Source organism: Arachis hypogaea, chromosome 8, assembly GCF_003086295.3.
Source record: "Arachis hypogaea cultivar Tifrunner chromosome 8, arahy.Tifrunner.gnm2.J5K5, whole genome shotgun sequence".
Classification (NCBI taxonomy): domain Eukaryota; kingdom Viridiplantae; phylum Streptophyta; class Magnoliopsida; order Fabales; family Fabaceae; genus Arachis; species Arachis hypogaea.
Window position 1 is genome coordinate 7,762,619 of NC_092043.1, and position 20,888 is coordinate 7,783,506.

General features: G+C 31.9%; 1 protein-coding gene across 6 annotated transcripts; it reads right to left on the reverse strand.

The window, feature by feature from the left end:
- Window positions 1-870: 870 nt before the first annotated feature.
- Window positions 871-6,163, reverse strand: LOC112705919 (protein ALP1-like). Of its 6 annotated transcripts, none has more exons than XM_025756943.3 (8): window positions 5,428-6,163; window positions 5,243-5,308; window positions 4,679-4,754; window positions 4,483-4,526; window positions 4,038-4,131; window positions 1,887-2,403; window positions 1,579-1,801; window positions 871-1,495 (listed from the first exon to the last, which is right to left on the reverse strand). In XM_025756943.3, the coding sequence occupies exons 6-8, from the start codon at window positions 2,400-2,402 to the stop codon at window positions 1,080-1,082; spliced, it is 1,155 nt and encodes a 384-aa protein (XP_025612728.1). In that variant the 5' UTR covers window position 2,403; window positions 4,038-4,131; window positions 4,483-4,526; window positions 4,679-4,754; window positions 5,243-5,308; window positions 5,428-6,163; the 3' UTR covers window positions 871-1,079. The 6 variants fall into 6 exon arrangements, with proteins under 6 accessions (XP_025612728.1, XP_025612730.1, XP_072056632.1 ...); XM_025756945.3 differs by having other exon boundaries at window positions 4,615-4,754; window positions 5,428-6,053; XM_072200531.1 differs by lacking the exon at window positions 4,679-4,754 and adding an exon at window positions 4,615-4,678 and having other exon boundaries at window positions 5,428-5,914.
- Between the last annotated feature and the right edge of the window lie 14,725 nt (window positions 6,164-20,888).

The following is a 20,888-nucleotide window of genomic DNA, read 5'->3' on the forward strand; positions in this document are numbered from 1 at the left end:
TGATATACATATATGGGTGTGTGTGGTTCAAAGATTAAATTTTATTACTAGGAATGTTATTCCTAGGAATATAATACCTAGGAATAAGATTACTTGGAATAGAAGATACCTATGTTTGTTTATAAAATTTAATGTCTTGGAATATTATGTAATAATCTTAGGAATGAATAAATTTTTGTTTGGTTGAGTTTAAATTTCTTGGTCATATTATGTAATATGTCAAAATTACCCTTACTCATTCAAATTAAATTATTAATGACTAAAAATTAAATATAAAGCTAATTAAATATTATTTTTTACATTATTTTTTTAATTTACAAAATATCTCTAATAATAAATTTACTAAAATACCCCCTAATAATAAATATGTTTAGTTAAAATTATTATTGATTCTAATTTTTTTTAGAATTTACTAAAATACCCCTAATATCAAATACCTTTAGCTAAATTGTTTATTGATTCTAATTTTTTTAAATTTATTAAAATACCCTTAATATTAAATATGTTCAAATAAAATTATTATTGATTCTATTTTTTAAAATTTACTTAAATACCCCCAATATCAAATATATTTAACTAAAATTATTATTGATTCTATTTTTTTTAAATTTATCAAAATACCCCTAATATCAAATATCTTTACTTAAATTATTATTGATTCTAAATTTCACTTAATAATATATTTAATTAAAATTATTACTTTTTTAACATTTTGAATTTACAAAAATACTTCTAATAAAAAATTTACTAAAATACCCTTAATAAAAATATGTTTAATTAAAATTATTATCGATTCTAATCTTTTTAAATTTACTAAAATACCCCTAATAACAAATATATTTAATTAAAATTAACATTATCACAATTAAATTCACTAAAAAAATATTACTATTATCCAAATGAAAGTTATAAAGAAGTCTCAAAAGTAAAAAATTACTTGCACTAATAAACATACATGCACAACTCTTATACAAGAACACAAACACATAAACAAAATGAAATCAATGTTACGACAGACAACTTCACACATAGAAAAATTATTACAATTATCGAGCATGATGTCTTTTCCTCCATTGGTTTCACATTTCTTGTGCAAGTTGATCTCTCCATCTACCCCAAGCATCACTCGTTTCAATATGGTGGATCGTCTCACTATCTACTCCAAGTATATTTTGATCTTCTATCTCATCAATAGGATCCACAACCATCACTCTTCTAATATGATTATGTAAAAGGCAACAAGCAGTTATAATTCTTCCTTGAGTCTTAATAGGATAAAATGATCTTCCCCTTAAAATTCCCCATCTTGCTTTCAATACTCCAAATGCCCTTTCAATGACATTCCTAGCTTGTGAGTGTTTCATATTAAAAAACTCTTGAGCTGTACTGGGTTGATTATGTGGATTAAACTCACTCAAATGATATTTTTGTCCTCTATAAGGTGCCAAAAATCCTTCACAATTCATATATCCAGCATCACATAAGTAATAATGACCTAGTGTGACATACACAATTGAACAAAATTAATGAAAGATCAAATGGTTACTTTGATAACATATTAAAGTCTCAATAAAATACCTTGGGGAACACTAAACCCATTGCGAAATAGTGCATCTCGCAATACCCTAGAATCCGCAGCTGAACCCTCCCAACCCGCCAGTACGTAGATAAATTGCATATCGGGAGCAACCACTCCAAGCACATTGGTTGTTATGTCACCTTTTTTGTTTCGATATCTAGGCTTGTCAGCCTCAAGGACATTGACTTTGATATGAGTACCATCTAAGGCTCCTAGGCAATCCTAAAATCCAAAACAAAGATCAATTAACTCAATCCTAAAGATCACCAACCATATGAGATTTAATAACATTAGCAAAATAAATTACCTTAAACCATTTCCATCGTTCATCCATTCTATCCTGGCTAAATGGTTGAGGTTTCTTCAGTAAGAGATTATGACATCTCAAAATAGCAAGCAATACATCATTAAACCGCCTACTAATTGTTTCTTCAGATCTCACAAATTGTCTCTTTATTACTCTAATATTGACGTCATGTGCTATAATATGTAAAAACATGGCAACCATTTCTTCCACACCCATATTCCTACTTGGTTCTAACCTTCCAACCCTTTTAAGCATGTTACACAATGCATGAAAAGCACATCTATCCATTCTTGTGTTTTCTATACATGCTAGATCACTAAAATAAATAATTCTATCAACACTAACATCTCTTATTACTTGCCTACTATAACTATCATTCCATTTTCTTTTCTTTTTTTTCAATTGCAATATAATCAAAATATAGCAAATCATCAACAACTTAACCATAAGGTCATTCATTAATTCGAAATGTAAAATCAAGCAGGCAATAACTTTCATCTTCTGTTTGGGATCCATTCTGCAAAAAAATAAAATAAAATAAAATAAAATATTTAGCTAGAAGACTTAACTATTTATTTATTCTATGTAAACACTATGAACCTGCGGAAAGAGGGAGGAGAGGAAGTCTATGAAAACACTTGATTTATAGACTAGCCTTACCAATGTAAACAATATAATACATGAGCATTGATCGGCAAAACTCACTCAGAAATCTCATGTCATTCTAACATAAATTGGTGCTGATAACAAAATGAATAACCTGGGAAATACTGTCAATTTATTTAATTCTTACCCCCAAAGATAAGAACATATGAAAAAGACATTTCCGTGTTGCTCCAAATATAAGTAAAGTCCCAACAATAAACAAGTTACAACTTGACAAAACAGAATCATAAAACATGGAATGTATGAAAAAGAAGTTTTTATGTTGCTGCAAATGTAAGCTTCAACATAAAACAAATCACATTTTGACAAATCAAATCATGAAATATGGAGCATGCACAGAACATCATGTACATGAACAGAGAACATCCATTCAAGTAGAAAACTGGAAAAAAATATTTTTTGGAATAATGAACAGAAGAAAAACAAAATTGGTGATCGAGCATTAAATTGTCCCAGCACCTACATTTGTGATGTTTTATATACATTTTTGAATAAGGGTCTGTCTGTAGTATCATAAAAAATTAAGGTATTTATATGAATAAGGAGCCTGATATTCCCTTACTTAGAATCATGAATACATGTAAGAATGTGGCCATCACATTGGTAAAATATTTAAACTCCACAAAGTACAACCTCAGAAATATATCGCATGTTAAATAATCCAAATCTTAAAATATTAAAATATTTAGTTAGAAGACTTTACTATTTATTTATTCTATATAATGATTACTATAGCAGGCTAAAATGTGGAAAGAATAAAGGTAAGAATTACCACTTTATATTTTCCAAAATCCAAATACAATGGAATTCTTCCAAAGCTGCTTTGATTTAAAGCTCGGTAATTTAAAGCTGCTTTGATTTCTTCCAAATGTTACAGAGCATCTTCACATATATGTATGCAGTTCTCAGTTGTCACACCCCACAGGAAACATATGATTAGAAGAAATAAATTGAAGTAAGAAAAAAATAATTAATCTTTAATTAAATATGCTTTACCCTGCTTAACCAGCATTCATGTCCATTACCATTTTAATCCAACAAACATTTCATCCAAAATTATAACATAACTATGAACCAAAATCCAGACCAAAAAAAAAATCCAAACTAAACAATGAGATCAAACCATAGATATATATATCACTTAACTTTCCTTTAATTTGATTTCAAAATTTCAATTTCATGAAGGGATAAGGACACACATACACATATATACAATCTAGTGATGCGCCATTTAAATTGTAGCCATTCATTAATATACAGGGAGGATATTTCATGCCCCATTCATTCTAGAATTAACAGCCAAGCGCCCAAGACATTCACACTATCATAATTAGCTGTAAGAAAGGATGAAGACCAAGTATATTGATGGACAAGTGCTAATGTGTCTCAAACTAAATCGTCTTAAAAAAAGTGCATCATGCATGTCTTACCAATTAATTATTCAGCAAAGAAAGAAATAAAGCAATTGGCAATAACATGAAATACCTAGTTAGATGTTCAGAAACAATCTCATCCTTCAGAAGATCTTCATTAACTGCCTTATCATTCTTCTTTCCAGCAATAGTGCAAGTCTCAAGACCTGCATGAGGCACAAAGTCCAGATGGAGAGCATGTTAAGATTATGATAATTAAACTAGGATTTAGGCAGAAACTTGTCAGGTATCAAAAGTTGTTTATCAGTGATAACATATTTATGGTTAATATATCTATTTTGATGGCACTGCAAAAGGTAAGGATAGAATGTGATTGCGTCTTGTATAACAAGTAGTTAAAACCCTGTCCGTTCAATCCTCCAATCACCTCAGGAACTAACTCTTAATAGGAATAGCCAAATATAGCACACTGTATAACTAAATTACTTCTTCTTTTATAGCTTTTGTAAACAACATTACATGCATTCACTTCACATGTTTAGTTCAAAGCCACTTACCATTTAACTCAGTAGCATTCTTATTATACTGCCGCACCACTTTTCTGAAAACAAAAAAAAATATACATTCAGATTTCAGCAGCGTTCAAATAATGTTCAAGCTGGGAGGGGCTAGAAACTGAAGATACACACCTAGTAAAACAAGGAAGCTACAATCTCTTGATAAATAATACAATAGTTGTGGTTTTTAGCCAACCTGAAAATTGACAAGCTCCTATGGCTCAGACTTAACAAGCTCTTCGACAGAATTTCAGTAATTAGCAATCAAGTCTCTGTAACAAGAAGAAAAATAAATACGTGTTTAGCATCAAAATTTAAAGCTGCTTTGATTTCTTCCAAATGTTACAGAGCATCTTCACAGATATGTATGCAGTTCTCAGTTGTCACACCCCACAAGAAACATATGATTAGTAAAACCAGGTTAGAGTTATCTTTTTTTTAGCTCTCAGTGACATAATTGCAAATATCTGGCAGAGTAAAAGAATTGCAAGCAATTTTGGTTCTTGAAAAACAATAAAAAACAGCAAACACATGACTAGGTGATGTGCTCCAAAACTCAATCACCAATTTACCATCTAACCTTCATTTTCTCCCCTTAAATTTCAAACACCAAAACTCAAAAGCACTCACTGTGGAAAACAACTTTTCAATTTGTGACCTTATGCAAACTTAACAACGATGTTAACTACCTCAGATCAGTGTCATCATCAAATCATCAGAAATTTGGTGTCAAAAACATCGTAATCATCAACTTACATACCTTATTCGGAGGGTAGCCCCTATTTCCAGCATCAATAGCAACCAATTTGCTCTTATTTAGTATCCCCTGCAACCAACAGAAGAAAGTGAAAGAGGGCAAGAGAGAGAGAGAGAGAAAGAGAGAGAGAGAGAGAGAGAGAGAGAGAGATCGAAAGTGAAAGAGAGACAGAGGGATAGAGAAAGAACCGTATGCGAAGCACTAGAGAACCGGTGACAAAGCTTCCTCGTCGACGGCGAACTCGACGCCAAGCAAGAGAGTGATGGAGGAGAGAGACCAAACGCGAACACGCGACGCAGAGGATCCGGCTAGAGGCGCGGCAGCAACGACGATAAGCATACAGTCGCGGTGAACTGATGTGAGCTGCGATGATGGAACACGAACATAAACGAACGATTGAAGTGAATTTCCTTCTAGAATAAGGTGACGGGTGGTTGTGCAAACTCAAATCGGCGGCGAGACGGTGCTGACGCTGGTGGAGCTTCCATGAATTTGGGGAAGAAGCTTGGCTAGGTTTTAGTTTCGATGGGGGAAGGGCTCTGCTAGGGTTTTGGTTTCTAATCAAATGAGGAGTAAAAATCTGAAAAGAAGGGTTGGAGTGAAATTAACAAGGGTATTTTGGTCTTTTCACTTTATTATACACGTTCCATTCCCATTGAAATTAAAGATAACCAGGGAAGAGATGGGAATGAAATGGGTTGGATTTTGATTCCAGTGAATAAAACATAATCAGAAATAATTTTTTAAATCTTGAACCAAACATGGGAATAAGATATTCCCATCTCAAAATTTCTGGAAATATACTTGTATTCTCTCCAACCACACACACCCATAACGACATATTTGAGGTCCATTTGGCGAAATGATCAAGGCACAGTTTCCTATGGTAATCCATACTTTTTTTTTCTACGGTATTTCTAATTCAATAAATCGAGGATGAATTTAATTATATTTAAAAGTTTGTTAGTAATCAATAAATTTTTGTATGTATAAAATAAAATTTAAATTTTTAATATTTGTTTAAATAGACGAATAAATTGACTATTCGACTAACTTAAATTAGTTAATAACCCATACTTTGTAATTGTATCTCATTACTTATACATCCCATTATAAAATATATTTTTTAAAATTTTTTAATAACTGCTAAATAGTGTTTAGGTGAATTCTATGACGTAGAAAAAAAGATTCTTCTACATATATCTGTTTGCGTTGTTAAAAGGATAGTGTGACAAGTGTTTAGAAAGAAAATAATTGAAAAAACAACATTTGACATGTTGTAAGTAAAATGTAGTGTATTTTGTCTTATGTAACATAAAAGTGATGTATTAATTTTTTTTTTGTGACTAAATGATGTATTAATTAAATAGGCTAATATATTTATGTTAATTAATTATTAAAGATAATATTAGACTTTGTATGAATTTTTTTTTATTTTTAGATTTTTTGAATGTACGCTCTCTCTCTCCAAAAATATTAACTTTACACAAAAAAATTTATTAATATTTATTTATTTTAATATATACTTTTTTTCTTTTTTGATGACTTAGATATATTTAGTTTCACAAAAATAATTAATTGATTTTTTTTTATTAATTTTTTATCTAAGTTAATAATTTTTCTTCCAACTCATGTTAGTTGAAAATGAGAATTCAATTAATTATTTTTATTTATATAATAAATATCATCTGAAAAATTAATTTTTACACACACAAATTTATTAATATTTATTTTAAATTAAATTAATGAACGTATAATATATATTAAAAAAATTATCATCTTTCTTCAACACACTTATATGCCTTCAAAGAGAAACTAATTATATAATTTTGTTAAATCTGTTCAGATATACATTTTTTGTTTGATAAAATAATAAATATTAAATATTCACTCAATAACATAGTTTATTTATTAAAAAAATTAATAATTTAATTATAAATAATAGGTTGCATCTAAAATATTCCAATAATAACTTGAAATATTTAATTTTTTTAGATATTTTTTTAAATATTAATTATTAAAAGATTTTTCTTTTTTTAGTATTTGAAATTTTCTTTTAATTATTTTTTATAAACAACTGTAAATAGATATTTTAATACAAACAAAATAACTATGTTTTCTTATATTTTTCTTGATGTCTACCATATTTTTCTATATGTCTGGTGTTATACAAATTTTGAGTGCATATATTTTTAGTGAGCTTAATTTTGATGTATTAACCGTGTAAAATATGTTTTATACAGTCGTGTAATTAATTAATTATATTTGGTCTTTTGGATGACAATTCACGCCGTCTATAAAAAGTAATTATTTTTTTTAATGTAGTGTTACATCATTAGATGTAAATATAAAATTATTTTATACTAACGCTACATTAAAATTAAATTTATTTTTAATTTCTCTTTATAACAAAAAGTAAAATTTCTTATTACAATTTTTATTTTTAAAAAAAATTAATTCTCTCAAAATATATATTCTCTCTTTCTGCACCATAAAAATGGCAATATTACAAATGCTATTTTGCTATCAATATTTTTTAAACAATTAAATATAAATTTTTTTATTAATTAAAAAATTTAAATATAAAAATAATTAATAACAAACTATTTTTATAAGATGTCAAGAATATGTGGGGTTTGAATAATATTTTTTTATAAATATCTATATGTACCTAGAATAATATTGACAGATATATTGATATAATATTTAAATTAAATATATATAAATATTACCGTTAATTTAAATGTATGTAAATACATAAAGTTATATGTTTTTTGTTGGTTAAAATATGTAAATACATTTTTATATTTGTGAAACTGAATATGTCTAAGTCATCGAAAAAAAAGAATATATTAAAATAAATAAATATTAATAAATTTTTTGTGTGTAAAGTTAATATTTTTGGAAAGAGAAGTACATTTAAAAAGTCCAAAAATAAAAAAAATCATATAAGGTCCAATATTATCTTTAATAATTAATTAACATAAATATAATTAACCTATTTAATTAATACATTATTTACATGTTACATAAGACAAAATACACTATGTTTTACTTGTAACATGTCAAATCTAGTCTCTTCAATTACTCTCTTTCTAAACACTTGTCACACTATCTTTTTGACAACACAAACATACAGATGTAGAAGAATCTTTCTTTTTACATCATAGAATTCACCTAGTGTTTATCTAATTTTAGTTACAAATTAATTTTTTATATATTATTTAATTATAAAACTTATTTTTTATTTTATAAATTATTATTTTATCATTCATCTATTATGTTTATTAATAATAAAAAACAAAAACAATAACGAATTAGATCTTTCCTTAATCATAATAATCTTTTTGGCCACCCTAATCGATTAAAATTTTATCTTTGATCCGTTACATCCATATAGGGTTGTGAAATCGTGTTTCTTAGAAAATCAATCGATTTGAATTCAAGTTTTCACAAAACAATGGATTGAATATTGGAAAATAGTATGATTTTTTCAAATACCAATCGATTGTAACTTTTACACAATTGATTGAACGATGCTTAGAATACGGGTTTTTTTCTAATTCAATTGTTGTTCATGTTACCCAATCAATTGAAGGCTTCAAAGCAATATGAGGTCTCACAATTCAATTGATTGGTTGTGTTACTCAAGTGATTTAAGTATTCAAAATAATATAGATTTTCACAATTCAATCAATTGGTTGTGTTATCCAATGGATTGAATTGTGCATTACGTTATATGTTACGACATTCTCAATTTTTCTGCTCGTGTTTATAAATTATTATTTGATTATTCATCTATCTTATCTTTAAAATTCTATCTTCAATTTTTAAGTTTTTATTTTGATTTAGATACTCTAATTTTATCTTTTCTTTAATATTAAGATTATAAATTGGTGAATAATCTATCATTAATTACTCAATCCTATAATTGGAATCGTTTATCAGTCTCCTTGATTATCAAAAATTTCATTGTTTTTGTTCTAGTTATCCATCTACTTAATATCTAATTTTTTTCATTTTTTATCCATCTCTTTAATATCTAATATTTGTTCATCATTAATTGATAATCACAGTTGCAGTAATCAGCAAAGATCCAATCAATTTTTTATTGTACTGTTTAGAAAACAATCCACTTGTTTTGATTACAAAATCAAGATCAATGAATAGAATCTCTAATTTTGTTATTCTTCGTTTCGATTCTTTATTCGTGAAATTGATTGTGTAATGAAAAAATATTTTTTTATCTTTTAGAATTTACAGATATCGAGAAATACTAAAAATAAATAAATTTTATTATTTTTTATTATTAATTAACTAGTAATATTTAAAAATATGGACTTAAAATGTATTATTGGATTATTATAATAAAAAAATTTATATAACTTATATTTTTGTTTTGTCATTGTGAGTCCCACTATAATGAAGCTTATATTCTATGGTAAATCGAATTAGATGAATTCAATTTATGGAATAGGTTGAGCGTCATAGCAAATCGAATCAATTAGCATTTTATCAAATATCTAAATCGAAGCAACTAGCTACAAATTATATCACGGGTACTCACCTTTGAGCAAAAAAAATATTAAATATTTAACTACTAAGTTTAGCAATTCAAACACTTCCATTAAATATGTTTACTTGTGCTTTTTAGAAAAAAAATTAAAAAATAGCAGTAATTTTTTAATGTTTTTCTATTTTTTAATTTTCTTTTAGAATAAAAAAATGTACTAGTATGTAGATTGTTATTAAATGATTGTTTTGTGCTCTCTCTCAATTTTTGTAGATTGTGGAACTTAATAGTTAAATCTTAATTAGTGTTACCAAATGCAGTAAGATGGTTATGTAGTGTAGATTAGTGTCAATGATGAGAACAAATAAAAAAAATACTAATTATACAAAATTTTATTTAGTATTTGGAAGTGGTTTTGCGAGTTCATTAAGAATAATATTTTTTTATGTCTAACCATTTAATTTATAATATTTATTTTAATTTTTTTATTATTTATTGGTGAAGAGGATTGCTCAACTTGAAGAAGCTGAGGATGAAGTTACAAAAATGCAGAAGAGGAGATCGGTGGAGTTCTTAAATGGAAATGAAAGAAATACAAATTTTGTTATATTAAATAAAATATTTCTCATTTTTTTCTCGTTCAATTTTATAATTTTTCTTCTATTTTTATTTCTGATTTTTATTATAACGGGTAATCAAAATATCAATACGTACTAATAATGTTAGGATTTGAGGAGAAAAGTTGTTTGAATGTGATGATTAAATCTAATTGTCTTAGTAAACCTGTAATCTGCAACTACTTTTGATGTTTGAATATTTAACATAAACCACCATAATAAATACCAAATTTTAATTTATTAGATTGCATTTGACAATTTCAATCACATTTGCAGCAAAAATATTATAACTATGGTAAATAAATTTCGTTTAATCCTTATTAGTTGAAATCTCTTCTGATTTTGGACCTCAATAAATTTAAAATACGCCTTACAAATATAAATAAGAGAATTTAAGAAAAAAAATTATTACTCGAAAGATCCTTTATCAAATTAGTTCAAATCTTGAATATATGGAAACATATAAATAAAATGCAAATAAACAAAAAAATGAAAAAATTATTTTTTTAAAACATTAATTGTATAAAATAAAATATAATTCACAAGACATAATAATTGTATCACATTGTTGTTGAAATAATAAATGAAAATAATATTACTTCATCATAAAAATATGAGTTCTTTTAAACTAAGATATTTATATAGTGCATAGAATTAGAGAAAAATTGTAAAGCCACAAAGCAAAAAATATCTATTTAAGAAGTCATTGAAAAATAACTAAAGAAGTACATACATCAAACCTAACAAATAAATACTCAATAACTAAAGTATTATAATTTATCTAGATTACTAATATTATCTTTACATCTCATGGTTTGTGTGTATATTCCAAAATTCATCGGCCGACGCTATAATTCATGACTTCTTCTAGTTGATTCGACTCTTGAGTAAATGCACAGTGGTTATCATGCGAATATCATGATCCTCAAGTTGCAATTTAATTATTACAAATTAGTACCACAAAATAGAGTATAAATATTAGAGATTTATTTTCGTTGCTCACCTTATTATTACCTTTTGGTTTAAACTCAAAAGTCATATCTATCTCGCATTATTGGCGAAGGAGGCGGTGGTGAGTGGGATTCTTGGGATTGTGCTTGCACTTCAGGGTTTTGTGATTGTCCTTGTACCCGAGGTTCTTCAGTATCCAGATCTCTTCTGCTGTCATCAATCTTAGCTACTTTACTCAAGGCGATGCTTTTTTCTTCACTCAAGTTAATTCCAAGCCATTTGAAAATCTCGGTCCATTGGCAAGCATATCCTAAACCAACACTTGATTTTTCTCTCTTCATTTCAAACATATAATGAACCATAAAATAATGTCAGTTTATCTCCTTTCCGGTTACCATAGCCCAAAGCACTAGAATATGTTCGTTAAACAAGATTCCATGATTATGTTCTCTTGGAATCAACACGTATAAAAATAAATACATCAATATACGCTGCTTATTACCCAAACCACTGCAACTTATATTACCTCTAGCATCCATGTGTGGATCCTCATACTGTAGACTCTGCAAACCAATCAATCTTTCATATTCACCTCATTCCTCATCTGCGCAATACCTCCAGTAAATTTTGCCCTATGATAAACTAAATTTCATTATTCAGCTAATTGTTCCAAAGTAACTCTATAATGCCATGACATTATTTCCTCATCCTCTTCATCACTTTCAGGAACAACATTATTTAAAGTACTATAAACAGTCCTAACTAAGTGAGGATAATATTCATCCTTAGTTTGTACAAAATCAGTCAAGTGTTGTGTTTGCAAAGTATTTTAGACCAAATTATAATGTCTACCATGAATGAAATTGGCTGTTATGTACCTGAGAGGAACAATCGCCCTTGACTTGAACTTCTCCACATAGTTGTTCAATGCCTCCGGAGATGACAGCCACCTTGCCATGTAATGGGATGAAGCAACCAGTCTGGCGGATGTAGAACTTTCACCCTCAACCTTAACTCTCTTTGCGTTTTTAGTTTTGGCCATTTTGGGGATATTGGTTCGGTGGGTTTTGTAGAAATTTGAATGAGGATTAATAAGATGTATGTAGTTTGGAGTGGGTGTTGATGCGATTGGAAAAGATGAAGAGAGAAGTTTTCTGGATTTAAAGAGAGAAGAGAGGTTATGCAGAAATGGAGTTATTATATTAAAAAAAAGAGGGATACCAATCGATTGAATGCAGAAAAAAACCTTATTTACGATACATTTCAATCGATTGAATTCGAAAAAACCATTAATCACGTAAAAACTTTAATCGATTATATTATCATACCAATCGATTAAATTTTGATATATCATTCTAATAGCGTAAGTTAATTGGTTAGGTAACACAACAATTGATTGAATTGTGAGACCTCATATTGCTTTGAAGACTTCAATCGATTGGGTAACACGAACAATCAATTGAATAAGAAAAAGCTCACATGTCTTGCAAAATTCAATCGATTGAATTATGGAAACCTGAAATTCAATCGATTGTTTTGTGAATCTAATCGATTATTTTCTAAGAAAAACCATTTCACAACCCTATACGGATGTAACGGATCAAAGATAAAATTTTAATCGATTAGAATCGCCAAAAAGATTATTACGATTAATAGAAGATCTAATTCGTTATTGTTTTTGTTTATTATTATTAGTGAACATGATAAATGAATGATAAAATAATAATTTATAAAATAAAAAATAATTTTTATAATTAAATAATATATAAGAGATTAATTTATAATTAAATAATTAATGGTCCAAACGTTCTGTAACTGTTAAATCCTTTGTCAGTTTAGTTATTGTTGTTGGACTCGTTAGTTGCTAATTTCATAATTTCTCAGTGCTACTAAACCTTGAGGCCGTATTTTGCAGGGTCTTTACTACTGTAACAAAATAAATTGATTTAAAAAATTTGTTCTTAATTTTTCAAATAATCTTACTTATATATAATATATTAAGGGTGAGCACGGGTGGGATTAATTCGGGTTTAGGGTGAAAATGAAATCAAACCAATTGAATTGTAATTGATTTGATTTGGTTCGAATTTACGTTTTTTTTGTATATGTACTCAAACCAAACTAAACCGATTAAAAATAGATTGGTTCGGTTCAGATAATTGGGTACCCGATAAAATAGAAATTTATAAAAAAATATTTCTCTTAAAAATTCTGTAAGTACAATAAACATATAAAATCAATAGAAATAATCCAAACATATTAGACATTAAAATCCAAATACATTAAACACCAAACATATTAAAATCTAAACATGTTAAATACCAAACACATTAAAAGGTAAATACAAAAGTGCAATAGAAATAATCCTTCGAAGGAATAATCTTTCAAAGTCTTCACTTCATAATGTTTTATTAAAAGGCACACACACACACACATATATATAAATTTTGTTATTTGGTTAATACATGGTCGAGTTTAGGGTTGGTTCGGATTCTGCAGCCCTAAAACCGTTACCCGAACCAATTACTAGAGAGAGTCATTGGTTTGGTTTGAGTTGAACCCGATTACCCGTTGATTTCAGAACCAATTTAATTAATTTGGTTCGGGTTCGGACGAATAATCGCGTACCCGCTACTCGTGCTCACCCTTATAATATACTATAAATTTTGTTCTCTTTTTATAATGGTAACATAGGGTTTTTTATTTTAATAAATAAAATACATGTAATATTTACCAAAATAAATAATTTTATGAATATTTATCGATTTAAATTCCCTTGCCATATCTCGTTTACACTGTGAAGGAGATGATTTTTCACGTATCTCATTTACAGTGTAAACGAGATATGGAACGTTAGCGTGACACGTGTATATATCGTTTACACTGTAAACGAGATATACACATCTCGTTTACACTGTAAACAAACTATGTGTCAACGTCATTTTATTTACACATCTCGTTTACACTGTAAACGAGATAATAAAAGACAAATATTAAGCATTTATAAAAGGATGTGTAACCCTTGGTATTTTCCACACACATTTCATATCCTTTCTCTATCTTGTTTTTCTCACAAAAACAAAGCTGAATGGCCAGTAACAATCCATTCATAGTTGTGCTTGTTTATCCTAAGTGTTGTATGAGAAATGACGACAACGGGGTGACATTTGAGCGTCAGGATCAGATATTGTTTCGCACTCAGCGTGTGGAGATGTTATCGAATTTGAAGAGTTTGATATTGAGTAAGCTCGATGGTACACAAGCGAGGGAGATAGGTAGGGTGGGGTATAGATTGCTGGCACCCATGGAAAATGGAGTCTTCCGGTTTTGACTATTCCGACTTAATGGGGACGAGCATGTGCGACTGATATCCGAAATTCATGGGAGGATCATGTGTGAACAGGTGATGGAGCTGTTCACCAAGGTGGGTCACGGTGGTAGTGTGGATTCCGTACACGAAATCTATGTGCAGGACTACCGACCTCTCGCACCACCGCCCATTCATGTCGCGATTCTGGAGCATAAGGCAGAAGAAGGTGAGGAGGAGTCAGACAAGAATTACGTGGCAGACAGTGTGGACAGTGAGTCTTCTGATGGTGGCGATGAGGATGAGTTTGTGCCGGAGACACCTGTCGGGGCTGTGGAACGCCATGTGCTGCCTCCACCTCACCCGATTCGGCGCTATCGGCTGTGCCAAGTCACTATCACAGTCTAGATCTGGGTGGCATGCTTGAGAGGACCACGGTTTCTGACACCTGTGAAGTGGATTACAACCTAGACGGCGGTGTAGAGTTTTGAGTCGGACACAGGTTCAGAAGCCGAGAGGCGGTGCTTCAAGGTGTGAAGAACCACAGTATTCGCAGCAGTACTGAGTACCGGGTGATCGAGTTCGACCATTTAAAGTACCATGTGCAGTGCTGTCAAACCGACAGTGGGTGTCAATGGAGCCTCCGTGTGGCCCTTTGTCAGAATCTCAGTTACTGGTAAGTTCAAATTTAATTGTGAATTTGAGTACTTTTGTATGATATGTGATGTAGGTTAGAGATATAGTGTAAGCATATTTTTTTGTTGTGATTAGGGAGGTTCGGAGGTTTGGTGGACCACACAGCTGTCTAGCACCCACCATGTCTCAAGACCATCATCAGTTAGATAGCAGTCTTATCTATAGGGTCATATTGCCCTTGATTCAGTCCAACCTCTCTGTCAGTATCGCGGTCTTACAAGGTGCGGTCCAGGCAAGCTATCACTTCAGACCCTCATATAGAAAGGTGTGGATGGTAAAGCAGAAGGTAATTACACGGATCTACGATTATTGGGAAGAGTTGTACAACAAGGTGCCAAAACTGCTTCAAGCACTGCAGAGCTGTTTCCCCGGCACCATATATGACCTACGCGTCAAACTGTACTATGATGGACACCTCATGGTGCGCGACTGCAACATGTTTGACAAAGTATTTTGGAATTTCCCGTCATGTGTCGAGGCCTTCAAGCATTGCAAGCCGTTTGTATCCGTAGACGGCGTGCATCTGTATGGCGGCAAGTACGGTGGAGTGTTGCTTATTGCGGTGGTGCAAGACGGGAACAGTAACATACTGCCAATTGCTTTTGCCATTGCTGAGTTTGAGAGCACCGAGTCATGGTCGTTTTTCCTTACTAATTTGAGGCGCCACGTCATACCACAAGATGACTTGCTGGTTATATCCGACAGATCTCAGGCCATCAAGGCCGCCTTAAGCTCCGATGATAGTGGTTGGCATCCCCCTAGGGCGTTCTAGGCTTACTGTATTAGACACATGGCTGTGAATTTCATGAGCCGGTTAAAGTCAACCGACACATCGCAGGAGAGCATATATGGTTCGTTAAGTAACATACCAAAATATTTAACTTAAATACATAAATAGACATTTCTCACCTCGCAGCCAGAGGATAATGGTAGACCCCTCTATCTGCTGGACACCACTGAGAAAATATCTAATAGATTCAGGACATCAACAGCAGAGTGCAGCCAGCGATATCTATGATGCCCCGCTGTGCCGCCGAACAAAGTCACTGATACGTCCAGGCTAGCACAGCCGAGCCCCAGAAAAACGTCCTACACTCCTCAAACTCCCGGAGCAACGGTAGCCAACAAAGGTGCACCAGATTGTTGGACTTGTCGGTCATCAGATACCCTTCGATCAGTAACATGATATAATACCTGGCGTACTGTCGGAAGGTCTCGGGATCGTCTGTCAGGGGCATCTGGCAGACACAATTCCGCAGCCACACAAGCTTTAGCGTGAAGGAGTCCTTCCTCTGCTCCGCCTGCTGTGCTGTCACGAGAGGCTTGGCACCAAGTAGCTGCTCCACCAACGCCCACGTCTCCGTATGGTACCACCTACCAAAGTCATGGAGGCACCCCCCGATGGGGTTACCGTGTGCACGTAGGCCTAGGTGGTACGCCACGTTCTATAGGGTGATAGTGACCTCACCCCACAATTAGCCTTAAGAATACAATATTTCAACTTTCTAGCCTACACATATCTCTAAAATACATATTCGATAATAGGCAAATCCTAACTACAGCGTTATAAATACTAACAACATAGCACAAGAATAATAGAGTTCTAAACTAATAATTATGTCATACCAACCTAGCACAAGCGAATAGAGTTCTAAATTTCTCCTACAGACCTAACTCCTAATTCATATAACTACGTTCCAGTTTTTCATGACTACCCTAACAACAGCCACATTCTTAAATTAAACAAACATAAAAAAATTAACCTCGAAGTCGGTTGCCCCGGCGTAATGTATCGTCTCGTTCAGCCTGTTGATGTCTCCATCACTCTCCGCTTGGCGCGCCATTACCGATTTAGTCAAAGATATTGTCAGAAAGGATTAGAAAGGGAAGAAAAAGGTTGACAGAGTCAAACTGAGGCCCGAAACTAAACTGTGAACGACTTCTATATATAGGCGCGGACAGGCCATATCTCGTTTATACTATAAACAAGATACGTAAAAAATCATCTCGTTCACAGTATAAACAAAATATGATAAGAAAATCTAAATCGATAAATATTCGTAAAATTATTTATTTTGATAAATATTATATTTATTTTATTTATTAAAATAAAAAATCCTGGTAACATATCATTCTCTTATCTACCAGAAGCACATTATTTACTTATATTAAGTAATGTATTTGTTCTCTGTTTATTTATTTATTCTCTTATATTTAATAATATAATAATATTATTTGTATCTATCGTGTATATTTCTTATGTTCTTTCTTCGAATAAATTAATTTATTTTTTTATCCTTAAATTGTAAAGAATACAATTATTTTTGTCTCATATTCTTTTCTTTTATATATTCTTTCAATTATTTATATTCTCTTGTTAAATCAATTTTTATTTTCTATTATATTTTCTTTTCAACGTTAATTAGTTGGAAAATAACCTATATTGTTTTAACATACCACAAAATGACTACAAAATCATTAAATAATATTTCGGACTTAGTATTCTATGAAACAATGTATGATAACTAATAACTTCAATCGAACACTTGTTTTCTTTTCTTAAAAAAATAAAATAATTTCATTCAATGAAATGGATAGTAAAAAAAACGAACATTACAGCAAGAATAAAGATAGAATGATCCAACTTAAGTCATAATACCATAATTTAATAGAAAGAAAAAAAACCAAACGGTAAAGTAATTAAAAAGTAAAGGGGATTTTCAGGAAAAGGGAGGTCAAGGGTGGTGTCGGTCTTCTTCCATGGCGTAGCGAGCAGCATCAACAATTTGAAGAGGATGGTGTCTCTGATTTTCGAACAGAGTCTCGTTCTGAGTCTTCCAAATCTGTCATACTACGTTTATTGCAAGTTCCTTTTTCTTCGTCGAGTTGCTGCTAAACTTCAGATTTTTGTCAAGCTTACTCCACCAAATCTATGATTCTTCAATTAAAGCTGGAATAGGTAGATTAGTGATTCGCCAAGCCTCAGCAGCGTCTGTGCACATCCAGAGGCAATAAGCAATAGTTTTAGGGGACCAGTTGCATCGATGACATAATGGACTCACTGATGGAAGTCTTTCATTTAGCCGTTGTTGGACAGGTAGGCCTTTGTGCATAATTTTCCAGTAATTTTTTTTTATCTTGGGTTGGCACTTGATGCTCCAAATATCATACCATAGTTGCTTATTTCAACACTATTCTGGCAGGAACTCTACTAGGGGGTGAAAGAATTAGAACGCTAGCTGGTATCCAGACGCAACTGAATATAATCCATTTTTCTCCTTCAGCTAGGTAACCTCATTATCACCTTGTTGGATTTCAGTGTTTATGATAGCCTGAGTAATTTCTGGTCTGAATAGTTCTTGTATTAGTATCTAGTTCCATGTTCTGTTTAGTAAAATTAGGTCTGAAACCCTTGTAGGATTATGCTCTGAATTAGTCTCTGTATTAGGAGTAATAGACAGATAATCACGAACCCATGGATCTTCTCTTATTCTGATATCTGAACCGTTGTCCACCCTCCGTAGGATACCTTTTTCCAAAACTTTTCTGCCCTCTACTACACTCCTCCATCCCCAAAAAGGGTTGTTTCCAACTCCTGCGCTAAGAAAATTAGAGTTTTTGAAATATTTACTTTGGTACACCTTAAAAATTAGAGAGTTTGTTCTTGTAAGTAGTCTCCAACCTTGCTTGGCTAGCATTGCAAGGTTGAAAGCTTTAATATCTTTGAAAATGAGACCCTCTTGACTCTTGGGCCTACAAGTTCACTATCCAATCCATTGCATCCTCCTTTCCGATCCTTTTTGGACCCACCAAAACTGTAAGATGGCTCTTTGTATATCTTCTATTAGTGTTTCTGGGAGTTTAAAGCAACTGAGAGTGTAAATAGGCACTGCTGTTGCTACAGCCTTAATAAGGACCTTTCTTCCACTCGATGATAGTAGAGTCTCTTTCTAATGTTGCAGTTTCTGTAGCACTTTATCCTTGATGTAATTAAAGGTGGATTTTTTTATCTCTGCACTATAACCAACAAGCTAAGTATCTATTCTGGTTACCCACGTGTGGAATGTCTAGTAATTCAGATAACATATCTCGGGTTTGGGTCGGCGTGTTCCTGCTAAAAAAGATTGAAGACTAATCTAAGTTAACTGTTTCTCAACTGATCTCTTCATAGTTACGTAAGACCCTGAGTAAACTTTGGCAATCATGAACCGTAGCTTTACTGAACAAAATTGAGTCATTTGCAAAAAATAAGTGGCTGACTTTAGGACATCTGCAATTAAGTCTCAACCCAGAAAATTCTAGGCTCTGTTCTCCTCTATGGAGCATATGGGATAGACCCTTTACACAGAATAAAAAGTGATAGGGGAAAGAGGAACGCCTTGTCGCAATCCTCTACATGATCTAAAATAACCATGAGGTGCACCATCCACAGTAACAAAGTAGGAAACTGTGGTAACCAGTTCTTTAATCCAATCCATCCACTTTTTATAAAATCCAAGTTTTTCCATCATGGCTCTGACAAAATTCCATTCAACCCTGTCATACGCTTTGTCATATCAAGTTTCAAAGCAAATTCATACTCGCTATATCTTTTGTTCTTCAGCGAGTGCATAAATTCATAGACTATCAAAACATTGTCATTAATGAGTCTTCCTTTTATAAAAGCACTTTGTGAGTGGTACACGAAATCGTGATTCACACTTTTCACAACTCCGTGCAGCTGACCAGCAAGTGCACCGGGTCATCCAAGTAATACCTTACGTGAGTAAGGGTCGATCCCACGGAGATTGTCGGCTTGAAGCAAGCTATTGTCATCTTGTAAATCTCAGTCAGGCGAATTCAAATGGTTATGAAGCTTTGATAATTAAAAGATAAATAAATATAAAATAAAGATAGAGATACTTATGTAATTCATTGGTGGGAATTTCAGATAAGCATATGGAGATGTGTTATTCCTTCTGAATCTCTGCTTTCCTACTATCTTCATTCAATCATTCATACTCCTTTCCATGGCAAGCTGTATGTTAGGGATTACCGTTGTCAATGGCTACCTCCCGTCCTCTCAGTGAAAATTGTCCTCTACAGTTTCTCTATGGCTAATCAACTGTCGGATTTCTCGTCTCGGATGAAAAATACTAGGCACAGCTACCGTATGGCTAATCAGCTGTCGGTTCTCAGTCGTGTCGGAATAAGATCCAATGATCCTTTTGCACACTGTCACTACGCCCCACAGCCGCGAGTTTGAAGCTCGTCACAGTCATCCCTTCCCAGATCTTACTCGGAATACCACAAATAAGGTTTAAACTTTCCGGATATCAGGAATGCTGCCAATTGATTCTAGCCTATACCGCGAAGATTCTAATCTCGGATTCAGATGCTCTGTTGTCAGGAGACACGATGTGAATCGTTGAAGAGAGATCCAAAAGATATGCATTCAAGCTTGTTTCCATGTAGAACAGAAGTGTTTGTCAGCACGTGTTCATAAGTGAGAATGGTGATGAGTGTCACTTGATCATCACATTCATCATGTTCTTGTGTGCAAATGAATATCTTAGAATAAGAATA